Consider the following 23,663-nt stretch of genomic DNA (forward strand, 5'->3'; position numbering starts at 1 on the left):
AGTTGTGCCCTTAAGGGGGATTCCAGTCGACAATGCGCTAGCATCTCAGTGTTGCTTTTAATGTGCCTTCACCTTGAGGGCCGTACTGGCCCCCCTGAGGGCCATAATTTCCCATGGAGTTGTTTTGGGGATAGGGTCCCATTCCGCTATGCATTTGACCACCCGAAGACTGGCGTGGAGATAAGGCAGAGCCAGGTTGTCCCGGGGACCCGTAAGGGGGCATCTGTGGGTTACGCAGGTACACTGGAGGGAGAGAGAATATATTATGGAAACTTCCGCCACGAGTGGTCGTGATCGATGATCACGACCCCCGAACATCCAACGAATTCCCACCGCACTCACCTCTGTCTTGGCCCATGGCCGACTGGTTCATGGAAGAGTGCATGATGCTGTCTGACTGGACACTGGGCGGCCGGGGAGGCATCTGATTACCTGGAAGCGCACGCAAATTGGACCAACATCAAACGGGCGCTCGAGCAATGACAGACAGCAGTTTCCAAATAAAAAGACATCAGAGATAACCCCGCCGCCGACACGCTGGCTGCTGTGTGGATGGTTGACGAGCATTGTGATAGTCGATGGGAGACTTTGTGTTCCCATCCGGCAAGTGGGTTCATGAATTACAAATGAGAGCGCTGGCGTTTTGGAGTGTGCCAGCATTCACTTTGGATTTGGAAATATCTCCTGCTTTCATGCAGCATCTGACGCCGTGTCAACTCCTCAGCGAAAATGCATTTGGAATTAGTCAGAGCGGTTGTTTTTCTTCACGCCCGCTTACTCGGGCAGATCAAAAATTGCGTCCATTTGTCGTCCTCCACTCCAAATATTTGGATGTGTTTATTGACCTGGCACAGCGGCGGGGGACAGCGGGCCGGTGCGAGAGGGCGTGACGCTGGCAGGGGAGCCCACGGGCGACGGCGAGGGCCCGCGGATGCCTGGCAGGTGGGGCGATGTGTGCGGCGAGAAAGGGGACTGGGCGGGGTTGCTCTGCTCCCCCTGGCTGCTGGACACCCCTGAGGTGCTGACGCCTGGGCTCAGGGCACCCTCCGTGCCGGTGGGAAGGTCGTCGATGGAGCCTGACAGATCCTGGAAGAAAAGAACAAACTGTTGGCATTTGAACACCTTCGTCAAAATCAATGCTTCCTTTTCTCCCTCGGGACGAAATTTGTGTCAAGCACACAGTCAAACATAAGTGTGGCTCAAAATGAGAATCTAACAGAAGTGCATTGTTGCAGTTCACTCCCCCTCCCGTGGGACCTTTCCCAATCTATTTGCTGAAAAACTCCCATAAATGCCGTTTTGGTGTGCTTCTGAAAACTCTTCCGAAAATCATCTCTAAGCTATATACATTTAAGGGGGAGAGTTTGGAGTATGGTGAAGGCCCATTACTTGTGTCTTTTTGTCCCTACTTATGGCCAAGATATTTGCGACGGTTGACTGCAAATTGTTCAAAAGGGGCAGTTGCGCCCGTGTGTGGTTGTTTAGAGTCTTGCCAGCCATAAGCACAAAGGCCAGCGACAATCACGCTGGCGTGAAGGTGCATGTTTACATGCCGGCTGCTCACATGAAGCCCATGTGCTTCCTCAGAAATGCAAACTCATCTGCCAGTCACATCGGAGGAAGCAGGGAGGGAGGGATGGAGGCAGGGGGGGGGGGGGGTCAGGGGGCGGAGGGAAAAGCATTGGCTGGAAGGTGGCCAACAATTCCCATAGAAATCTCACACGCTCACAAGGCTGGCTGGCTGCGGCCCCTGAAGCCGGCGGTTTTTGCATTTGAAACGGTGCCCGTTGCTATTTTGGGGATGTGACCTGATGGAGGAACCACAGAGGGAGCGACAGGAGGAGAGTGCTGATTCACAATACAGCCTTCCAAGCCCCTCCCTCCCTGCCCCCCAGCCCCCTCTTCCCAGACTGCCTGAACAAGCCAAGGCCTCTCTGACCTGCCCGGGTGAAGCATATGACGCACAGCAGGCAGGGCTATTATGTTGGATTATTCCACGCTCAAATGGAATAGCTCACAGATTTTTCCAACACTGTCCATTAACAAGGGTTTCTAAAATTCTCTCGAACCACTGATAATCCTAAATGCCAATTCAACATAAACACAGGCTGCAACGATTAATCAAATCAGGTGCATAATTCCACAACAAGCAAAGGTCAAAGCAAAATCATTGCCTTGGAGGCTTTGCAGGTATCAGTTTCCCACACCGACTAACGCCACAGCAGTCGCACTCACCACTCAGCGCAGAAAGAAGTGGCCGCACCAGCCGACACCCACGTCACTCACCAGACCATGGCGGGCCCCACCTTTGGAATTTGTGCATACAAACTCACCGGTAGTAGAACATGACGATGCCAATGCAGAGTAAGCAAAAAATAATAATGCCTGCAACCTCACATGCACGTTTTGGTAGTATAATAACAATGAAAACAAACAATCCCCCCAAAATCCGTTTTGTCCGATGACTTCATGGGATAATCATTCGAATACTGCAGTTGTAAAAATGTTGGAATAGACCAGTTTTGAATTTCACGATTTATTGCAAACATTTGTGCCGACTATGGCTCAGAGATCATCCTTGCTGGCTGACATTCGACCTCCCACCCCAAGTTCCACTGAGACATCACAAGACCGGTCATGTGTCTGCTGGCCAGCACAATGACCACCTTGGTAGCCGTCACCCTCAAAAGAGTCCTTCCATTGTTCAGACATGCATTTCCATCGCTCGGCCAGCCCCAGGCCCCAAGACGAAAAGGGTCGAGGGTCAATTCGTGTTGCTACCACTCAGGGGGGCAAAGGGGGCCTGTCAGTATCGCTGCAAATGGCTGACAGCCGGAGACACTTCGGACAGACGAGCAAGAAAGAAGGCAGAAAGTTGGAACTGGATTTGAGGCGGGAGTCAACAAACAGGCTTGATTTGTCATGTCCGTTCTGTTCTCATTGTCATTTTCAAAAACGAAAACGAGGGAATCCATTTTAGATGCCAACAAACAAGCTGCCATTGCCATAGGGAAGAAGCAACATCTTGGCTCTGTCAATACGCTCATTTCACGAGGGAAGACCATCTGACCTCCGACTAAAATTCCACAAAGAAAAAGCAACTGATATATGTTTTCCTTTTTTCCCTAAAAAGCAATGAACGAGCCTGACGCAGGAAAAACAATGGAGGAGACTTTTGGTAGCACAACAAACGAGATCTGCTTGTTTCAGACAAGTCGTACGAGTCATGTCTGACAATTTCACAAAGGGACGAGTCAGCAACAAATGAGCTCCACCAGTCGTGTCTTTTCCATGATATGTCTGTTACACAAAGGAAAAGCTCATTATTTCCCTCTTTTTCCATTCATGGACAATTCCGGTGAGGAAAACTAACCGATCACCGCTTCCCTGATGTTTTTGGAGGCCAATAGCAGATCAAATGGGAACGAGAGCTACCACCTTTTGACAATAAGTTCAACTCAGCAAAAACGAGATGGAACAGTCATGCCTATTTCATTACACATCAACATCTAGTGCCACAGCAAATCAAGGTGCCACTGTACTTAAAACAGGTCTTCTTGCCCCTTTAAAATTAGGTAAATGCCTGTAAGCGCCAGCTCTGGCCCCAGAGTCCCAATCAGTGCAGGCGTAGTACACAGCCAACAGCACTGGAAAACACAAACGCTCCATTCCACACTCCCACCACTCTGCAGCCATCGATTTTCCCCGACTCAATAGTGCTCGCACGCGCACACAGCACACTCTGCTGACTGCACAGGCCCGGACAGCGAGGAGCAGAGGAGGGAGTGATGGGGAAGGGAGGGGGGGCTTATTTACGGTGATTGTAATGCTGCCGTGCCTTGTAATATTCAACAGTCTTAATGAGAAGGGAAAGGACGGCGAGTAGCAAAGATCAGAGCGCCGAGGGGGTGGAGGTGTCGAGTGATGGTAAGGTTGCCGTGGAAGCGCAAGTTACAATGCTCTGTGAAAGATATTGTGACGACATGTAATTTTTTTTTTAAAGCGCAGATAAATGCTATTCTTATGACATTTTAAAAAGCGCAGAAAGGAGAAATCCACAACTCTTTTCCCCGCAGAGCTTCAATCTTCCCTTGATGGCAGCCATTTTGTGCTTCCCCAGCTCTGCCTAACATGGAACCTCACAACGGGAAGACGACAAACTATCGTGATGCTTGAAGCCAGGGAGGGGATGCGATTTTTATTTCATTTGGATTTAGAATATAAACGAGAGGGGGAATGAATTTTAAGGACAAATTTTTGGGGGGCTGGGTGGGAAATGCAATTATCGTATGGACGCAGGCCAATTCCCGTGTTCTCCACATCTCCTGAGTCATGCGCCCTCTCCTCTGCCTGTCTTAATGTATTCCATTTGCAGATTACTTCACTGAGTCAGTCAAGCCCGACCACAGCCATTAGTCTGCCAAGCCAGCCACTCGCTCTCCTTTTTTCTCCCTCTTTCTTTCTCTCTTTTTTTTTTTTTTAAGTGCCTGCGAGTGGGAGTAGAGAGTAAGCGGCCTTGAGATAATGACACATATCTGGAATGTGTGACACAGACCAGTCGTGGAACTAGATCTGGTGCTAAGGAGCTCGGTGTGACCTGGTCAGAGTTCACCTGTCAGTCAAACAATCTACTACTGGAGGGGAAACCAATTAAAAAAAAAAAAAACCTCTTCATGTGCTCAAGAGAGAGAGGAGTATGGCTTGCATCGCCACGGCTGCCATGGTTACCGAGATCCACGTGCTTGACACATTCGGGGCCGAGACAGCCCCTCGTCTCCCCCACCCCCGCCCCGCTGGCTGGCTGGCTGCTGCCATCTCTGTCTTGTCACTCACTCCCGGGCCTCCCTGCGTGCTTGCCAGGGTCACTGCACAGTCAAGCTACTACAAAAGGAGATGACGACGAAGAAGAAGCAGCAGCCTGGAGGAGGTCCGTTCTTGGAACGGGAGACACCTCAAAAGGCGCCACTTATTTAATCACACACTCGCAACCAGGGTGGAGAAAACCAGTCAACCTCGAAGACTTCACACATCTGTTTGTTTGTCACACACCCTGACACTGCAATTAGCACTTCAGACAGCCATTTGCTTTGATATTCCAGCCGCCGAGGCTGCTCGTGACTCAATATGAATAAGATCACAATGAAAGTGTCTGTCCCCCAGAGGAGATGACGAATCATCTCCGGCATGTAAACAACGGCACCTCGAAACGCCGGATGGCAACCCGGATCTTGCCGGGTTGCCGAAGCTTCGGTAGAGGCCCGATTCAGTCCGGGCACGAGGTTTTGCAGGGCTGAGCTCAACCATAAGGGGGCACTCCCATTCCACTGAGAGGGAAAGAAGTGGCAGTGAAAGGAAGAGAAAGCAAGGCAAGGAAGGCCCTTGCCTCATGCAGCAAGAAGCAGCCATGATAGTTGTTCACATCCAGCACAGGAAGATGGGACACTCGGCACAAGTCGTGCCCTATGTGGAGCGTTCAATAGGTGACTCTCAAGGCTTAGGGGTGGAAAAAGAAACGAACAAGGGGGATAAAACAATGAACCCACACGCACGCAGGTTACGACCACATATGAGTATCTGCCCATATGTCACCATTACACTCGTTCGTCACCGGCAGCCACATGGGTGAAATCATGAAGCATACATCGGTAAGAGGTTTGGAGGAGAACATTTAGAATCGGGATTTTTTTTACCCAGGAGAGAATTGGAATCAGAAGGTGAGGAGTTACGCTTTAAATGCTCCACATTAGCCTAATTGGAGTTCTGGGGGGACAATAAAGGTGGGACAAACACTGCAACATTCTGTGTGTCGCCTGATGGAAAACGGTGGGAGGGTGTTTATGTGTGTGTGTTGGAGGGCCTTTTGTGGTCATCACAATGGTAATGAGGACTCGCAGAGCAGAGCACAGATGCCCCAGCGAGGTAGGCAGCTGCCCAGCCTTCGTTGAAGGCTTCTGGTCTTCACAGAGCAGAGGGATGGTGGGGCCTCAGGGAGATGTGGATGGGGAGGGGAGGTGTTTGGGGGGAGGGGCTAAAGCCAGTCTGCTGCCTGCTTTACAGAGAATCCCCCCCCCCCCCCCCACAGTGCTGTCACACATTCCGGGTATCTAGAGGGCGCTGCAAAAATCACCTAATATCTAGCAGGGGGATGGTGGATGTGTGTGTGTGTGGGGGGGGGGGATTATATAGCAAGGGTTTATTTGGCAGAGTGAGGGGTAATTTCATTGTGGGGACCCTCTCATCCATCCAAGCGAGTTCCGGGATGGGGGGGGGGGGGCTGGTAGAACGCCGAGGGGACAGACAGGCAGTGCTGCAGTCAGCCACAGTCTTTGTGCTGCAAAACTAGCTCAGCCTAGCACAAATGGAGGCAGAGGGGAGGGGCGCGAGAGAGTGTGTGAGAGTGAGCAGCAAAGAAGTGAGGCAGTGGGGAGGGGAATCTGTGTGCAGGCTCACACTAGAGCGCAAAGAGAGCGCTCACTCACTAGCCGTCAACAAACCAGTTCACCCGAGCGACAAAAAAAGCAAAAACAACACACTTTGTCAGCACATTGAATTTTCTCGAGTACATGAATTTAAAATCACACATATGGGGAGGGTGAGGGTGGGGGTGGGGGGGTTGAGAAGGCAGGATGGGTAGGGGAGGGAGTGACGGAGAGGCGCCCGGGAATCTGAATAATACAAGTCGACACAGGAAGCAAGGGCCCCAGAATAGCAACAGGAAACCGGCCCCGCACTCTGAATAAGCCAGCGTCACAGCCTCGCAAAACAAGGCTGCGCTGCACAGCGTTATGAAAGCTGATTTACTGAAGCAGGGAGCCAACGAGAAAGAGGAGGACGAGATGTGGAGGGGTGGGAGGTGGTGGGGCAGAACACAGGCAAGGCAAGGAGAAAAAAAGAATTTAGAGAGCTGGATGAGAGAGGCATGAACACAAAGCTGAAAAGAACAGAACCAAAGGAAGCAAAAATACCAACATGCAATATTAGAAGAAATAAAAAGAAGGCAGAGAGGGGGGTTGGGCTGAGAGAGAGTGAAAGGGAGAGGGAGGGGTGCGGGAGGGTAGTGGGCCGGCCTTGTCAGGATGATTGCTCCAGAGCTATGTCGCAAAAACAAGCTTAGCTGCCGCAGGAGCACCGAGCTGGGCTGGGCTGAGCAGGCAATGCGAGGCTTTGAAGGAAGCGAGAACGGGCTGTGAACAGGGCCAGATCCACAATCAGCAGTCGTGCCTTATTAAAGATCATTTGGTCAGAGGGACTGGGGGGTTTGCTTTTTCATGCGGGTGGGCCCAGAGCTTTGGCTATACACTGGATATGAGTGCAATCTGTGCTCGGTGGGTTTTGGGTAGGGCAGAGTCGAAGACGAGGAGAGCGCAGGTAAAACCAACAAGTCCACATAATGCAATTTTCAAGGAAACAAGGGGGTCAGGCTACAGCTATGATTGGTTCATATGGAGAAAAAAAATGCAATTTGCATACCAGGCCAGTAATTGAGAGAGAGGAAAAAAAAAAGTTTGTGGACGAGAGAGAGGAGAAAAAAAAGTTTGTGGACCAAGATCAAACGATCTTGAATAGCATTTGCCATTATGTATGTCAATGACGAAATGGGTAAATAGTGGTCACGGTTTGGTTCCCATTCTGCTCATGTTTTGTGTAAATGGGAACAGACGCCAACATTTATGTTGAAACTTTTTGCATGTTTTCCCTTTTCAGTGTTTTGGGGCAGGTGAAAGAGGCCGCTCTTCATGGGTTTTATCTCGTTCAATAAAGGTGATATATCCAATGACATTGGAAAACTGCTGGGAGTAAGTTCTCCAATAAAATAACGATCCCCACATCAACAAACAACAACGTTGAATGCATATTTTTTTCCCCATGAAAATATACAAAAATGTATCTTCCTTTCAAATGCGTTTGAAATCCTGCCCAAAGCAGATCGCTAGCCGTGAGCCACAGGCTGAGCTGCACTGTACTGGTGGGTGTGGACGAGGGGCCAGAAAGCAACGCAGCGACACTTTTTGGCACTTACCCAATACTGAATACATGAACCGTCATTGTACAGCATGGCCTTAATAGGATGGCAACGCGACAGTGCCGTGTTTCACCCTCAAAGTTTTGAATTGACACACTCACACGTACGCCGTTGATACGTTTTGGAGGCATGATCATTTCTAAAGACTTTTCCTGTATTCGCGGCTTTGAAGTTTTGCGAACGCTGCTGACAATCTCTCTCTCTCTCTCCTCGGCCTTATTCTTGGCCCGGCATCGCCGCAGCTACAGGCTCTTATTTTAGTGAGAGAAACCAATAGAGGGGGGTGGCGGGGGTAGAGGATGGGAGGCCAAGTAAAACAAACTCAAAGTGTGTGACCAACATGTGACCTTCCTCTCAAAGTCTCGAGCACATTCAGACACATCCAAAAGACTAGTCGCACAATCAGTGGGCGGTCTTTGGCAGGATGAAGCCAAAAGTGGAGAAAGGGGTGTAACAAAAGATCCGCGAGGGGACAACGGCGAGATTAAAAGCGAAGACAGAAGGTGGTGGTGTGTGGAGGCGGGGGCCACGGGGGTCCCGCTCTCCTAGGTCGACATGGAGAGCAAGTGTCACTTCCAGGGGGGAATCACAGATGTAGGTGCAAGACTTTTAAGGTCTTGCAAAACAGGAGCTACGTCACTGCGCCTACATGTCATTCAAGCCCACTGGACCTCATCTGTCATAGGAAGAAAAATAAGACACTTGCTTCAATCTGCAGTAGAAGATGAGGTCAAGTAAACTTCATTACCAAAAAAAAAAAAAAAAAAAAAGGTCAGTTGGATATGATTGCAATTAGGCGGTTAATGCTCAACAGTCAACCGCGTGCGTCTCAGAGCCAGGAGCCGAAAACAAACCAGAAACCAGTTCAACTTGCTCACCAAGTTGGTTGTCTGCTGCTGCCTGTACTGCTTTTCTTTTTCGCCCTACTACACACGCACGTTTAAACGCACCTGAACAGCCGGGCACCTGGCTCACAACGACTTGGGCTGAGGTGGAATCTGCTAGTCAAATTCTGCAAGGCGAAATGACACGGGGGGTGTGCGGGGGTGGGCTGGAGAGATTCGATTTTTTTTTCTCCATCCAGATGTAATAATAGGACAGATTACGGACGTACATAATGGATCCATCATTAAGATTGTAGTCGATTGCGTTGAAGTGATCGCCGATTAATCATGCTGTGAAACAACTTGAGGCAAAACTGAGCGCACCACTTGGCTGTGTTAGCTTGCACCCACATGACGTCCGCTGAGGGGCAGGGCACTAAGTCAAAACATCGATGAATGAAACTCAGTTCAAACCACGGAGAAAGAACGGTCCCATTAGTTTTGTTCCGGCTGTCGGGCTCTTTTAATGTGGTCTAATCTGTACACAGTCGTGTGCTCTGACACACACCAAAGCAAGCAGATTAATGTCTGGCAGCCAATCAACGAGCACAGATAGGGAATCCCCAATAAGACTGCCGGAGGGAGGGGGGGGGGGGGTAAAAATAGCCCAAGCGTGGCCGGTGCAGCCAATGGTTAGAGCCCGCAGAGATGTATAAATAAATAAATAAACAAACAAACAGGCGGGGGGGGGGGGGGGGGGGACACACACATCCTGAGGGCATCCCTTCTTGGCAGAGACAGCCTTCCTTATCATCCCTCCCTCGCTCCCGGTAGCTCCCACGCCGACGGATCGCTCGCACCATTCGAAGTCATTTGCCCCCCCCCCACTCCCATGTCCATCCGTCGCCTCGCTGACGTTTGCTCTCTCACTTTCATTGTCTCTCATTAATGATCTCATTACTCACTCGCCTTTCGCCGAGAGTGGCCTATAAACGCAGCCCGCATGCCAAAAACAAACAAAACCAGAACGTGGCGCTTTGTCATGTGTGGCGCAGGGCCAACACTTCATGTCCGCCAACAATCAAGACTCTTGTCAATCCAATGAGGTCTTTGGCAGTACCTGGACGGTCACGTGCCATCGAGGAATCGAGACCAACGAAAATTGACAAAGAAGTTTATCTGTGGTAAGACTGGACAAGTTGGTCATCAATTATTGAAGTCAGTTTCACTCTTGAGTTTTGCTCTGTTGTTATGGTCTTCATTCTGTAGCCTGGACATCCTTGGCGAGCCCCCACGAACCTTTTTTGTTTTGCTAAATATCACTCCACACAAAGGACGTACCGGCAAACTCGACGGCCGTCCTTGCATGCTGTCTTCTTGACTGCTCTTGTTGGAAGGCATGGGCTGGTTGGAAGGAGGCGCACTGGACTGGGAGCTGAAGGAATCTTGGGACAGTTCCTGGGCCATGAAAAAAAGAAAACTTAAACTCAAATGTTTACGTTTGCAGGTATCCGATACAGTGAACCCCCACCCCATATTGTGATTCATTGGCAACCTTGCTGTACTCAAGTTTCTTTTGAAGCAATCTTAGTTGTCGTTTTTTTTTTTACTAGGTTGCGTCCGAATTTAGAGCAGGGAAACACTGAAGGAGAGGACTTGCCTGTGAGCAACGTTGCATACTGTGTTTCAGTGCAATGATGCTCCGAGTGTTTTCAAGGAAGAGTTGAAAGGTTAAGAATGACCGGAGTTCATCTGTCCCTCCACTCTCGGCACCCCTTATGCACAGTTTCATGACGTTAGATTGTGTTAAAAGTGTGTGGGAGGGGTTAAACGATAAAACCTAAAATGATATGGTCTCGCTCTATGGTGGATTTTCACTTATCGCAGGTGGCTCTTGGATGAAAACTTGGAAGAATCTGTGGTAGGCGATCTACCCGATGGGAGTGTGAATGAGAGTGAGGTTATAGACGCAGCTGTGTTGATACCTGGGGAGGCGGTGGGAACCTCTGATACGGCGACTGCTGCTGCTGCGGCAGGGGCGGTGTCTGAGAGTACGGCGATGCCTGACTCTGCTGGCCGTGACTTGGAGGTTGTTGGGATTGAGGAGGTTGACTTCCTGGTTGTTGTTGCTGCTGCGGCGGCGGCGCGCCTTGTTGCTGCTGCGGCGGTGTTTGCTGCGGTGTGGGCTGGCCTGGTGCAGAGGCTTGAGGGTAGCCAGTCTGGCCTTGGGAGCCTTGCGGAGTCTGAGGACCGGGAGCTTGCTGCTGCTGTTGGCTTGGCTGTTGCTGGGGGGATCCGTAGGGCGGTTGTACGGCCGGAGGACCGTGGGGACCTTGGGATTGGGAGTAAGGGGGCCCGGATTGCCCGTGTGGGCCGGCCGGTTGTGAAGGGTGCCCCTGCTGGGGGAAGGGAGCTCCGGAACCGCCTTGGGGTTGGCCGCCGTAAGGGGTCTGTTGCTGGCTCGGGTGAGGAGGTCCGCCGTGTTGACCATAGTAGCCCTGACCCTGCTGCCCATAGCCTCCCGGTCCCTGTTGCCCATAGGCTGACATCTAAGGAGGCAGGAAGGCGAATCACTTGTTGTTCATCTTCCAAGGCACAACAGTCACGTTTAACAGGGGTCGTTCACTAAAATGGCATATTTGGTCATGTCCAAGTTCTGAAAGTTTCCAAAAAAAGCTGGGATTTTGAAACTTGGAAGAACCGTTTCCCGAGAAAACAGCAATTAAATCTTCCATTCTCTCATCAGAACATCAACCACTAACTAAACTAAGTAAATAAATAGATAAAGGCTCTCCGGTCCTTACGCACAGGCCGTATCCTACCCCTGATACAACAGTCGATGACAAAAATTTGTGAGGTGGACTTGGTCCCCTCCCCATTCCACCTTGATGCCATTTACACACACGCAGAAAAAAAAGGTAGTAAAATGCCAGCTTTTACAGGCCGTGTAAAAAGGGGCGAAAGATTACATGGCACAGCAGAATTGTCTGTGCAACCCTTTCTGCAGTTCAAATGTGAGGGCAGGATTTGTATATTCATGACCTGACGCTCGCGCGCACACACACACGTACGTGTATACACAAATTATGGATTTCTGCAACCTTCCTTTTGAACAAAAATATACAAAATTGAAATATTGAGGGGCAGCTGTTGGAGCCATTGAGGCTCCTGGTAAAAAATTCATAACGGCTTCTCACAGTTTATCTTCCTGTTGATACAGCCAGTAATTATTATTACCAGAGATGCCAATCCTGCCGATTTCCTAAAATGCTCATAATGTGGAATTGCTGCCCTTTTTGAGTTTGTGTGTGTGTGTGTGTGTGTGCGTGCGTTGTCACTGGTTTTCTGGCTCTTTGGCATTACCAGGGATTTTTATTTGGTTGGAAACACCACACAGCATTGTCTCATGGTCATCGTGGCCTTTTAAAGCCAGTCTCCAACGACCAAAGAAATATTTTTAAACATTAAAAATGTAAAAATCACTAAGTACTGACCTGCTGTCCATACTGCATGCCACCCATTGTGCCCGGCGTTCGACCTTGGATCCCTATCGGATATCTTTGGGGGCCCGGAGATCCGTAGCCCTGCCCCGGATAGGAGCCCGTTTGCTGGGGCCCGGGCCCAGGGGAAGGTCCTTGCTGCTGCTGTTGCTGCTGCTGTTGCTGCTGCTGCTGCTGTTGTTGTTGTTGCGGCTGCTGGGAATAAGGGGTGGCTCCTCCGTATGGTTGGCCACGCATCTTCCCTACCTGGTCCATGGGGCTCGCAGGCTAGAGGACACACATGACGAAACTCAATGAATCCATCAGCTTAAACGTGGACACAAACACACAGACAGACATAGAGGCTCCTGCTCAACGGTGACACTAATGAGGATAAGGTCTATGCAAAATGGATGGATGGACTTGTCAAGACACTTAGACGGAATTGAAAAAAGCATTTGCAAATATCCTCTTCAAGGCGCATAGGCAGGACAAAAAGTGGATTTACTCTCCAAGTGGAAAAGGAAAAAAAATTGGCCACGAATGAATGAACAGGGCCTACTACAACTGCCAGCAGCCGCTTCCTGCCTCGGCTTATTGTGCCAGTTGGTCGATTCTGTTACAGATGAAAACGTCGGGGAGGAGTCGCGCAGAGTTATGCGTGAGGAAGCACGAGTGTCTGCGGTGGCTGGACGCGGGCCCGTCGCTCAGCTGGGGACGTGTCAGCATGGTGTCTGGACCCTGGAGGATCCACATGGCCCAAAGCCTCTCCGGGAAGGAGGGCGGGAGGGGCTGCAGTGTCATGTAGAAGTTGTGCCGGCTGTCAGCAGCTGGCTCCAAGGTCATAAAAACAGATGATGGCGAGGGAATCCCTCCACGTGACGCAAAATGTAAATAATTAAAAGCTGGGATTTCGCCGAGCGTTCCTCAAGTGGCCGTTGTCTTGATTTGTGGTTAGAAGTTCCCAACGGGGGCACCGTCGGCGTGAGGGAACCGAGACCCTGTGAGCCACAATGGCGGCTTTGAGGAAGCAACACCTCCTGCCCCGCTGACCCCGGGCAGCAGACACAAAGCTTTCATTGCTTCCCACGGTTATTAATCTGTGCTGTGTGTATGCGTTTTTCCTCTCCCCCTCCCAAAACCTTTTTTCCTTGGTTTAGTGAGACAACCACCAGGGCTATTTATAGCTCGCCAGACAGAAAGGGCAGTCTGCCGAAAATGTAACAGGTCCCAGCTGCACTGCTGTTTGAACCTGGGCCAGGCATTGCGCTTCCTGGTCTTTAATAAAGCAGCAGGCTTTGGCATTCTCTGAATGCAGTTATGGAGGGGGGTGGGGGGGGGGGGGTCTGGAAGGGCTACAGCGGTATCGCCATGGCAGGAGGTGGTCGGAATGCGTGCGCTTGCTTGGAAGGCACGTAGGCGGAGGGGTCGGAGAATCAACAGGCCGCCAAGAGTGGTCAAGCAACATTATCCAAGGGAACTAATGCCGCTTCGGGTTTTCTGGCTCGCCTCCCCCCCAGGCCACACTCCCCTGAGCTCCTCCAGGGTCAGGAGCTGAGCTATGTGTTGCGGTGCAGGTGGGTGGAGTGCTGGGGTTACCATTCTCCTACGGGGTCATTACCAACTGCGCCGTGGGGGAAGAGGTAACCCCGTCTGCAAGGAAGCGCACATATCTCACTCCCGCCTCCGCCGTGATGCGACATGGGGTCTTGATGGACAACAGCTTGCTGGGCTGAAGACAACCAGTGGATCCCCGACACACCAGCATGGGGTGGGATGGGACGGGATGGCCACTTCCTTTTAAGAAGCTTGACAGCTCAGCACAAAGCGAGAGCTGGAAAGTACAGCTCAACTGTAATCAGCGTTTCCAGCTCGCCGGGCCAAATGGAGAGTCGTTGCTGACACTGAACCGCCACTCCACACACTCTCTCTCTCTCGCTCTCTCTCACATGACTCAATGAACAACCCCTTCAAAGCTGCGTGTGCGCACCTGTCGACACGTTTCCAAAATATTCCACGGCACATCCCCGCGGAGCAGTTGTAGAAAGGTACACCTTTGCGCTTACAAATTGTATTCCACCTTATTAAGGACCTCATATAATCTTTTGCTTTGGTGCGAGGATAAGCAAGAAGACTCCGAGATCGCAATCCAACTTTGCTGTCGAGGTGTCGTTGCTTTGCGGGAGAGTCGCGTTCCTGAAGCAGAAATGTAACCACAATTTGCAAGCTGAACACGTTTGCCAAGTCAGAATGACATTGTTGTGAAAAGTGTATTCAGAGTGGGGAAACTCCAAATCACAAAAAAATATGTGACAAACACTTCCAGGCGACAAATACACAACATGAAGGAGGGAAGTTTTTCTCTCGCGAGGCAACATTGGCATCAAGATGTTGCCAGTGAATTCTGGTTGAAAGAGTTTAGAGCTGCCCAAAGCATTCTCTATTTGTTGCGCAACCATTTCATCAAATTCGAGAGGTAACTTCTCCTCTGCCTTTTTTTTTCTCTCCCCCTCCCACCAACAAATAAATAAATAACCACAATTAGCACGTGGCTAATCTGCATAGAGGAAAGCCCGCTTACTCCTGCAGAAGAGGTTGGGCTGATGTACTGTGTCACGACAGGCCTGCTGGTGGATAACGCAACTATTCAAAAGTGTCCGTGTGATGTGGGGAGGGATTTGTAAAGGGCCAGAGAGGGTGGGGGCCCTCTGGAGCAGATGGGCCAAAGCGGCAACGGGGAGACGATAAACAACCGCTGCTAATTTAATCCGCCACGGCGCACGCACGCACACACACACACACACACACACATACACACCATTGTTCCGCGTTAAAGCCCCTCAGCACGCAACGCGGCAGCCCAAACACACGCCGCGGAAGGCCGGCCCTCTAAAGGCGGCGTGTGCATCACATGTCACACAAAAGAGGGGACAGGATATCCTATCCCGAGACCACAGGAGTCCATTTTATGACCGCAATTGTTGTTTCCAAAGGGCAAACCACGTGGACGCGTGCGCACGGCGGGCTTGGCGGCTTACAACGCGCCGATGATGTTATCCGCCGTCACGCACGCTTCTGCTTCGGAAGTGAAGCTTGAAGAAATTCTTTCCAGGACGCTTTCTCGACTTTCTGAAACGTGAGAATAAGCATTCGGCTTAAGAAGCAAGCAGACGGCTGATGATGTCAATTGGCCAGACCCCCCCCCCCCCCCCAGTCCTTATGATAAACACGCGACTGACCATCTTCCCAGAACCAAAGATTGGAATAGATTCCGGCAGAGATTGAGCAGCAATGCTGCAAACATCAAAATGTAGTCATCCGAATTGAGAGATTAAATGTTCAGTTAGTGACGCGCTAAGAGCTCAGAAGGGGCCCCATAAAATGACATGGTAAACGGGAGGCCGTTTTATAAAAACAAGCAAAGAGACCATGTTCTCAATGACGTAATTAGTCTGGCATCCCGATTCATCAACTTTGGGAGCTCCCACTGACCGCACAATGACTCGGATGAAAAGCCAACGGAGGGCGGTGGGGGGGCTGGCGTTGGGCCTGCCGGAGCGACCTCGCACAGCCCAGCCGAGCGATCGCATCCCAACTCGGCCAGGTGCATGACCAGCTGTTGCCAGGATTTTATAAATAAATAAATAAATGAATGAATGAAATGAAATAAAGTACTCAAGACGGAAGCAGCACTTGATAAAAACATAGCTAAGTAAACTTCTCGTTTGAATTGCCCGGGTTATGTACATTCCTTCAAACTATTCGCCTGATCGAAAAAGCATGCGTTTGTACCCGCGTAATAATAAAGGTCCCCAGGCAAACCAATAAACGGCGTAGCTCCCCTTAACCTGCACATGGATGCACACAACACCGTGGCACGAACACAAGTCAGGATCTTTCGGGAAAAAAAGTAAACATTAGTCAACTGTACTTTGTTTTGCGATATGTGCAAGCTAGAGCCAATAAGTGTTGACTATCTAACCGGAAGCACCATTCCTTACCTTCGAGTATCAAAAGCGAGTTCCATTTTTAAAGGTTAACCACTTCAACACCGGAATGTCTTTGCGGCATACGTCAAAAAGCCGATGAAGCCTCCCCTCTAGCAACGGGCTCAGAGAAGGATATTATTCTGCTAACGTGGAGCCTTGAAGGAGGCAAATGTCAACGGGAACAAAGTATCAAACCACCCCGCCACGTCTTCGCCAATGCGACGAGACCTGCTCTGGCATTTGTCCTCACAAGAGACTGCTTATCTCCCTCTTAGTCGGCAACAAACTCAAGGTTGAAACAACTCGAGCGATGAACTAGCTTGCCAGCTTCGGCTACAGTGACATGGGCAGCTGCGCTCGGTCACCAAAATGTAACGTCCAACTGATGACAACTGCGTGAGACCAAACAGTTGAGGGAAGAAAAACACACATCGGACTCCCACACATGACGACGACAATCCGTGGCGGATGTTCGCCGATTGCTATTAACACGGTGGACTACGGCGAGAGCAACGACGTCCCGTGCCCCGCCTGGTCGCCACCGTGCCTTGAAGGCGACCCTGTTTTGAGGCCGACCGTGGCATGGAAGTGAGGAGGCGTCACTTAAGGAAGAGGAATGGCTGGTGACGCAAGGAGCAAGAGCGGGTCAGAGGGAGCTTCCCGAGGCAACAACGGCAGTAGACATATGCACACGCGCGCACGCACGCACACATATACGCTTACACACCACTGCCAAATAAGTGCAGCGTAACACAAACACACACAGCTGTCAGGGGGCAGACGAAGATCATTCACAAAACAATCCGCCCCCACCCGCCACCCCCCTCCTGAGTATCACTGACACCGTTTCTCCCAGCATACGCACACACACGCGCACCACTACGTCTCATGCACACACGCACACGGCGCCGGAAGGCAGCACGCTGTCCATGTGGCCTGTGGAGAATCATTACTCAGCAGTTGCAGGGCTAAAGAGCGCAGAGTGAACTTCCTCCCGAAGCGCAGCGCGTTCCTCTTTTGTGCGCAACCAGCATTTGTCTCGCAATTAAAAGGCGTCCAAGTCCAGGTTGACAATAGTGGTTGGGAGTCGTGAAATTGTGGGTGATGAAGTGCTGCCTCTGCAACGAAAAACAACAATCTGTGTGCCCATTCAGACTCGGGGCTCAGCGAGGAGCTTTGGCCGTAGTTGTCATGGCAAGGAAAGCTTACTTGGCAATGGCTCAGCAGTGGAGAGCGCGCGGGGTACGCAGTGGCGGGTCTGTGTGAGACTCAATGGCCCCCTCAAAACAGGCTAGCTTCCATGCAGGCAGAGGGTGCAAAAGACATTGCCACACGGGAATGTTACTAAGGTGCTAATGAACCATTTTCCAGTAGAGGTGTGGGCTGGGGGGGGCCCGCATGTCTTCTTAGTTTTTACGCTTCAAAATGTGAGAATTTGTCATTTTACATATACAGTACATGGGGGTTGTGGAGGTTCAGGTACAAAATTTGGTCAAAATATCACCTCCCGCCCCCCTCCAAGAGGCTTGTAAAAATCTGCCTATTTTGTCTCATGCAAATCAGGCACTCCTCACCCACTAGTGTACTAGTATAATGCAACGATCAAATGTTTATTAGAATCTATAAAGAGCAAAATCCCGACGGCTCCGGTAAAACGCGTCACTATTTTGAATGCTACGGCGATGATAAATACCGGCCACCTTTATTACGCGAGCCTTTGATTTGTAAGCCGCTTTCCAATTTGCAGCAGGCGGGGGGGCGCGCTCCCTTTTAGACGGCGGCGGCGGAGCAGCGCGTGCAACCATTAGCGGCAGCCAAGTCGATAAATAACAGCGCTGCTTTGGGTGTCTTTCCAATCGGATTTCAGCTCAGGTTTTTGCTCGGGGTTTCACTCAAACTCGGCCGAGGATGTCTTTCATCGGGATGGGAGAACCACCTCCACACGAAAACCGCCGCTCCCCGTCACCCTTTAGCGCAAGTCGCGGGAAATTTCAGACCTCCACGAACACATTTGTCAGTAATACCGATTGCTCCCACAGAGCAGCTAAATAATTACCATTAAATCTACACTCATTTCCATGAAACGGTTCACAATATGTTCATCAATGAAATGATATACTTTGGTTGATCATTGGTGTTTATGTCTAAACACAATGGTTAATTATCTTGTTTTATGCGTCAGTTTTTCAGTAAACCTCAAAAGGGAGTAACAGGTGGGGGGGGGGGGCTTGAAGCATTCATGCTGGGTCTCTTTAGAGAACTGTGTGAGCAGGAGTGAGAACAGGTACTTTGGAAATCTTCTGCATGTTTTAATAAGTGAAAGCGTGTATTTTGCCTCACTCAAATTATCCTCAAATGAGGGTAGTTCGAGCGTGGGTTTTTTTTTCTCCGCCTCTCCCTCCCTTGTTTCTTTCTGACTTTCGGGTTGAGTGAACGCTGGCGCGTTTTGGCTGCCGCTGCTCAACCCGTATTGTTTTGTGTTTTTTGTTATTGTAAAGTGTCCTTGGGTGTCTTGAAAGGCGCTTATAAATAAAATCTATTATTATTATTATTATTAAAAATAATCGTCATCGTAATAATAAAAAAACATTTAACCCGTGAATCACCATTTTTAAACAAGAGTAATAAACAGGCTTGATTGCTGCATTTAACCTTTTCCATTCGTTTACACTTGGGGACCTTTATTGCATGACTTAAAAAAAAAACGTAATGCCACTAACTATGATATGGCACGATTGGCTTTAGCATTTACTTCCAAATATTGCAACCAGTCAGCGGGATCTTTTCTTGGCATGAAAGTCACTGTGTCGAGACGAGATACAAGTTTGCTTGCAGGGCAAAAATGTAAAATATTCTTAAAAGAGAATAGAAGAGGGAAAGTACAGCTATTTCCAAACACAGTCCTAAATGATTGAACAAATTGAATTAATCCTACATACATTGCATTTTGAGACTGGACCTGAAGAAAATAGATCGAAATGACAGTCCTTCATTTGATGATGGACAATGGTCTCAAGGCCGTAACACAATTGAAATAATTTGTTGTCCAAGCACTCCCTTTTAGGCACCATGCTCAGAGGCAATGCTGTCCTTTAATACATGTCATGTCTGTGCAAATGACATAACCGCAGAGTAAACAAACGCCAAATGTGACACGTATTACTCGAGGGAGGCGCAAGGGTGAGCGCTGTTCGCATGGTAATGCGCGGAGAAAGTAAATGAGGCTACTGTAAACTTTCGGGTGGGATGGGAAGAAAAAAAAAAAAGATGCCGTGACACTTGGCTGACACCTTTGCTGTTTGTAAACAACAACTGCGGTCGCTGTGACGCGCCAGTGCAAGAATTTGTGATGTCGCCGAAACACACCTAGCGTACAGTCGAGCCATCACTGTAAGCTCTAAAGTCCTTTTTTATTTATTTGTTAATAATTGGGGATTTTTTTAGACTGAAGGTATGTACATGAAAAAAAGAATCATAATCTACTATTTCTTAAAAAAAGCATTTGGGTTTATTTTTTGGGGTGTCTGAAACATATGACCTGACTTTACATCATTTCATATGTAAAATATTGCTTCAGTTTTGGTACAATTCAATTTTACTCCGACTTTCTGGAATGGATTAATCAAAAACCAAAGTTCCACTGTTAAGTACATTGTAAAAGTAAAGTGTTGACCAATTCATCACAAGACAGCCGCGGGCAATCGGTAAAAGTCAGCGCGAGAGATATCAAACAAAAATCTTTTTTAAAAGGTATAGCCTTCAAACACTCCTCCCACACTCTGTAGTTGCAATGAAACTTTTGGGAACACATTCTAAACCAATTTCAAAAATGAATCTTCGGTTGTTAACGTATAAATATTCAATAAAATGGGACTCGTGATAAGTGAACTTCGGATTAAAATTAGCCTTGTGCTAAATCTAGCACATTTACATCATGTAACGATACTTGATGTTTGTTTAAAAAAGGTGCATTGGCCCGTCCAAATAAACCAATAAAGTAAAAAGTAAACTGATCCGTGATGATGTGAGTATGCAACTCCATTATTATGATTTCCATAGTTAAACTGTTCTCAGTAACACAACAACAAAACGTCCTTTAATCCTGTAATTTCTTTCGAAATTACGAGCAAACTTTTGCAAAGCAGAAAAACAGCAGAAATTGCTCCGTAAAAATCAACAAAGAGCAATTTAATGATTTTTACACTTGTATATCCATAAAGTGGCCTAAATGATTTTTTTTTAAGGGGGCGGGGGCTGGAGGTTCATGATGGTGACATATTGACGATGAAGTGACCATTTCCATTCATTTCATTTCGAACCCTTGTTTGGACACCAATATTATAGACAAGATAATGCTAATTTGCAGACACTTTAATCGCTTGATGGCGAGTAAACAAATGCAACCAAACCATCCGGATTATCATCAATATTAAATCCGTACAGGTATAAAGCGAGCCACCTCTTTCCTGTTTACACCAGATATTCTTTCCCCCCTAACAACCAATGAGGAACATTCAGAAAAGCACATTTTGTGGTTGAGTGTGTTTGGCCAAGCCCACAAACATCTCAACATGGAGAGATTGCACGTAGGTACAATGTAAGGCAACACGTTTGTAGATATTTAATGTTTTTTTAAAAAAGGCTCAAAAGGGGATGAAAAGCAGCACTACTTTGTTTGGTGGAGGAGTGCGTCTGGGCGGGGGTGGGGGGCTGCAGCCTCCCCCTTACTTTTTTTTCCATTAGATTCAATTATAAATGGCCGAGAGCGGAGGGACGGCCAGCCAATCAGATCTCGGCTCGCATGTCAACCTAAGACCAACTGTCTTGTGGCTCTGACAGCACGATTTTTACCTCCATAATTCAAATCCCAAAGCAAAAAGCAATCTGCGCTAAACCCGAGTGCAGGCGGCTGGAGTGACAACACGGAAGCAAAGAAACGAAGGGCGTGAGAAAATAATAAATAAAACGATGACACTCACACAAAAAAGAAGGCATAATCGGGCCAGTTGATCCAAGAAAACGCTCAATCGGTGGTCAGTTTCACCACACAGACACACTTCACCATGCAATGACTAGCGACTTATAGCACATAGCTTCTTGCTAATGAATATGCAAATGTATTTTTTCGAGTCAGTGGCTGTCATTTACGTCTCGTTTCAACGATGTCACACGTTTTCTAAAGCAGCACACTTCGTACTTTTGTAAGTTTTAAAAGCGAAAAACAAGCCTCGGCTGTTCGTCGTTGAATCTCTAAATGGAGGTTGGAAGAGGAGGAAGAAAAAGCCATATCACCACCTTGCTCTTTAAACGCACACTTTCTCCTGTCAAACTCTTCACCGTACTTGGCCAAACTCGTCACCCCCTCGTCACAAAAAGTTGTTTTTAACGCCCAAAACACGACTCGCTCCTCGCTCAGAAGCACTATTGCAGGGGGTTGTGGCGGTGTGTGAAAAAGAGAGAGGCAGCCATTTTAGAGCTCTCGCTCCATAGACAATGGCTGGTAGCTTAGCGTGGCAGGTTTCCGAGTGGGGGGGCTTACCTGGTTCCTGCTGGGGGCCTGTGCGGTATTCCCCGGGCTCATGGGAGGCGGGTGGTGGGCCCTATGTTGCCAAGCCGGATGGACCCCACCGTAGGCACTCGCCATCTCCCCCGCCGCCTTCGTGCCCCCTTCCTGGTTGTTATAGTCTCCTTGCGGGTAGTTAGGGTAGCTCCTGGCCAGGCTGGGGGACGTGAGCAGCTGGTTTAAAGTCGGCGTCGACGTGGGTTGCTGGCTTCCCATGTTATACCTCTGGTTGTTGTACGAGGCAGCAGCAGCAGCCATCCCTCCTCCCGTCGCTGCTGGCTGTTGCTTGCCTGGCTGCCCCCCAGCCGCTGGGGGCTGGTTGTTCCGCGAGGAACTCATGGCTCCGTAGCCCTGACCCTGATATGAAGTCCTGTTCTGGAAGGGGCTGTAGTTGTTATAGTGGTTGGGGTAACCATGTTCGTGGGAATTGGCGGGGTAAGGGTCCATCATGCCCGGCCCCGGCGCAGCTGCCATGCCAGGGCTTTGTTGTCCGCCATGTTGATGAATAAGGGCCCGGCTGTAGTGCTGGTTGTACCCGTAAGGAGGTGGTGGGAAGGGGCCCGTGTGGTGGTGTCCCACACCGGGATGGTTATTTCCTTCGGGCCCGCCGGAATCGTTCTGATTACTGCTATTATTATTTACCCTGGGCAAATTCCCGTTCCCGTTCTTCATGTCAGGATCCCCTCCTCCCCCGGCAGCGTCGCTGCCGTCCTGCAGTTCCTTTCGGCCGGGAGAGCCGCCGTCGGGCCCCGCTTCCTTGTTCTCATGCTGATGCGGCTGCTTCTCCCCCGGTGCAGACTCCTCCTGCGAGTCCCGATCCGGCTTTTTGAGTTCGGACGGCGGGCTTGCGTTGAGAGAGGCGACGCTGGCGACCTGAGCGGCCATGATATCCCCCCTCTCTCGCCTCCCCACTCTTTCTACAGCACCCTTTTCCTCTCAGCAAAGCGACTCACTCTCGATTAAACCCAGAGTAGTCATTGAATATAACTACATTTAACACACCGTACCCGTCCTCCGAGTTCATCCCGCCCCCCCTCTCCCGGTTTTGCCCTCCGTCCGGACCGGTATCCGGTAAATCCACCGCGACTCCGTTTCAACTTGAGCGGAAAAAAAACAAGGACAGGGGGGGAAAGTTTTCGCGACGGAGAACACGCAAAAAATACGGTGACGGCTAAACTCGGGGGTATGAATCTGTTTGCGGCGCGTTAGTGTATTTAAAAAAGAAAAAAGAAGGTGATTCTAACGCACAACTAGAGCGCGAGCGAGAAATCGAGCGAACCAGCACGAGGCTCCGCGAGACACAGCCATCTTAGTGAGGGGCAAAGAAACACGCAAAACCCGGAAGCGCAACTCAACGCCATGAAAACAACACTGGACCCGGACTGCGGGATCAGGACAAACGTTGTTTACATATGCGCCACTCTTTCCCAATTCCTGGATTGTTCTTTCCCCCATTTTCCATTGGCACTTGGGGAAAAAGAGACACATTATTTAGCTACCTGTTTTAAAATCGGACTCAATTTTTGACCCAGTTCAAAAATTGAAAATGGACCACACGGCCAGTGGTTGTGGACTCACCTAAACACGATCAGAAGCACCAGGGCGTTTTTTGTCAAGAAGGATCTTGCAGCACACCCCCAAAAAGATAACAATGTATTTTATCAAATAATTGTCATACAAAATGAAGAACAAATAACTACCAACACGGAACAACTTGATATTTGGTAACAATCATGAGTAAATATACGCTAGCCCCCCCCCCCCCCCAATCAATCCAGACCATGA

The 23,663-nt window shown here is 49.4% G+C and overlaps 1 protein-coding gene across 1 annotated transcript in view; it reads right to left on the bottom strand.

The window, feature by feature from the left end:
- The window catches only part of LOC147190546 (AT-rich interactive domain-containing protein 1A-like), a 32,102-nt gene extending 8,893 nt beyond the window's left edge, over window positions 1-23,209 (bottom strand). The window contains exons 1-7 of the mRNA XM_086136385.1: window positions 21,855-23,209; window positions 12,342-12,614; window positions 10,833-11,396; window positions 10,189-10,305; window positions 846-1,086; window positions 343-432; window positions 73-243 (exon numbers count right to left, since the gene is read on the bottom strand). Of these exons, the coding sequence (XP_085992511.1) occupies window positions 73-243; window positions 343-432; window positions 846-1,086; window positions 10,189-10,305; window positions 10,833-11,396; window positions 12,342-12,614; window positions 21,855-22,763 (2,365 nt within the window). The 5' untranslated portion in view covers window positions 22,764-23,209. The remainder of the gene's footprint in view (window positions 1-72; window positions 244-342; window positions 433-845; window positions 1,087-10,188; window positions 10,306-10,832; window positions 11,397-12,341; window positions 12,615-21,854) is intronic.
- Between the last annotated feature and the right edge of the window lie 454 nt (window positions 23,210-23,663).

Source organism: Hippocampus guttulatus, chromosome 18 (assembly GCF_054856545.1).
Source record: "Hippocampus guttulatus isolate MCC_2025c chromosome 18, RoL_Hgut_1.0, whole genome shotgun sequence".
Lineage (NCBI taxonomy): Eukaryota > Metazoa > Chordata > Actinopteri > Syngnathiformes > Syngnathidae > Hippocampus > Hippocampus guttulatus.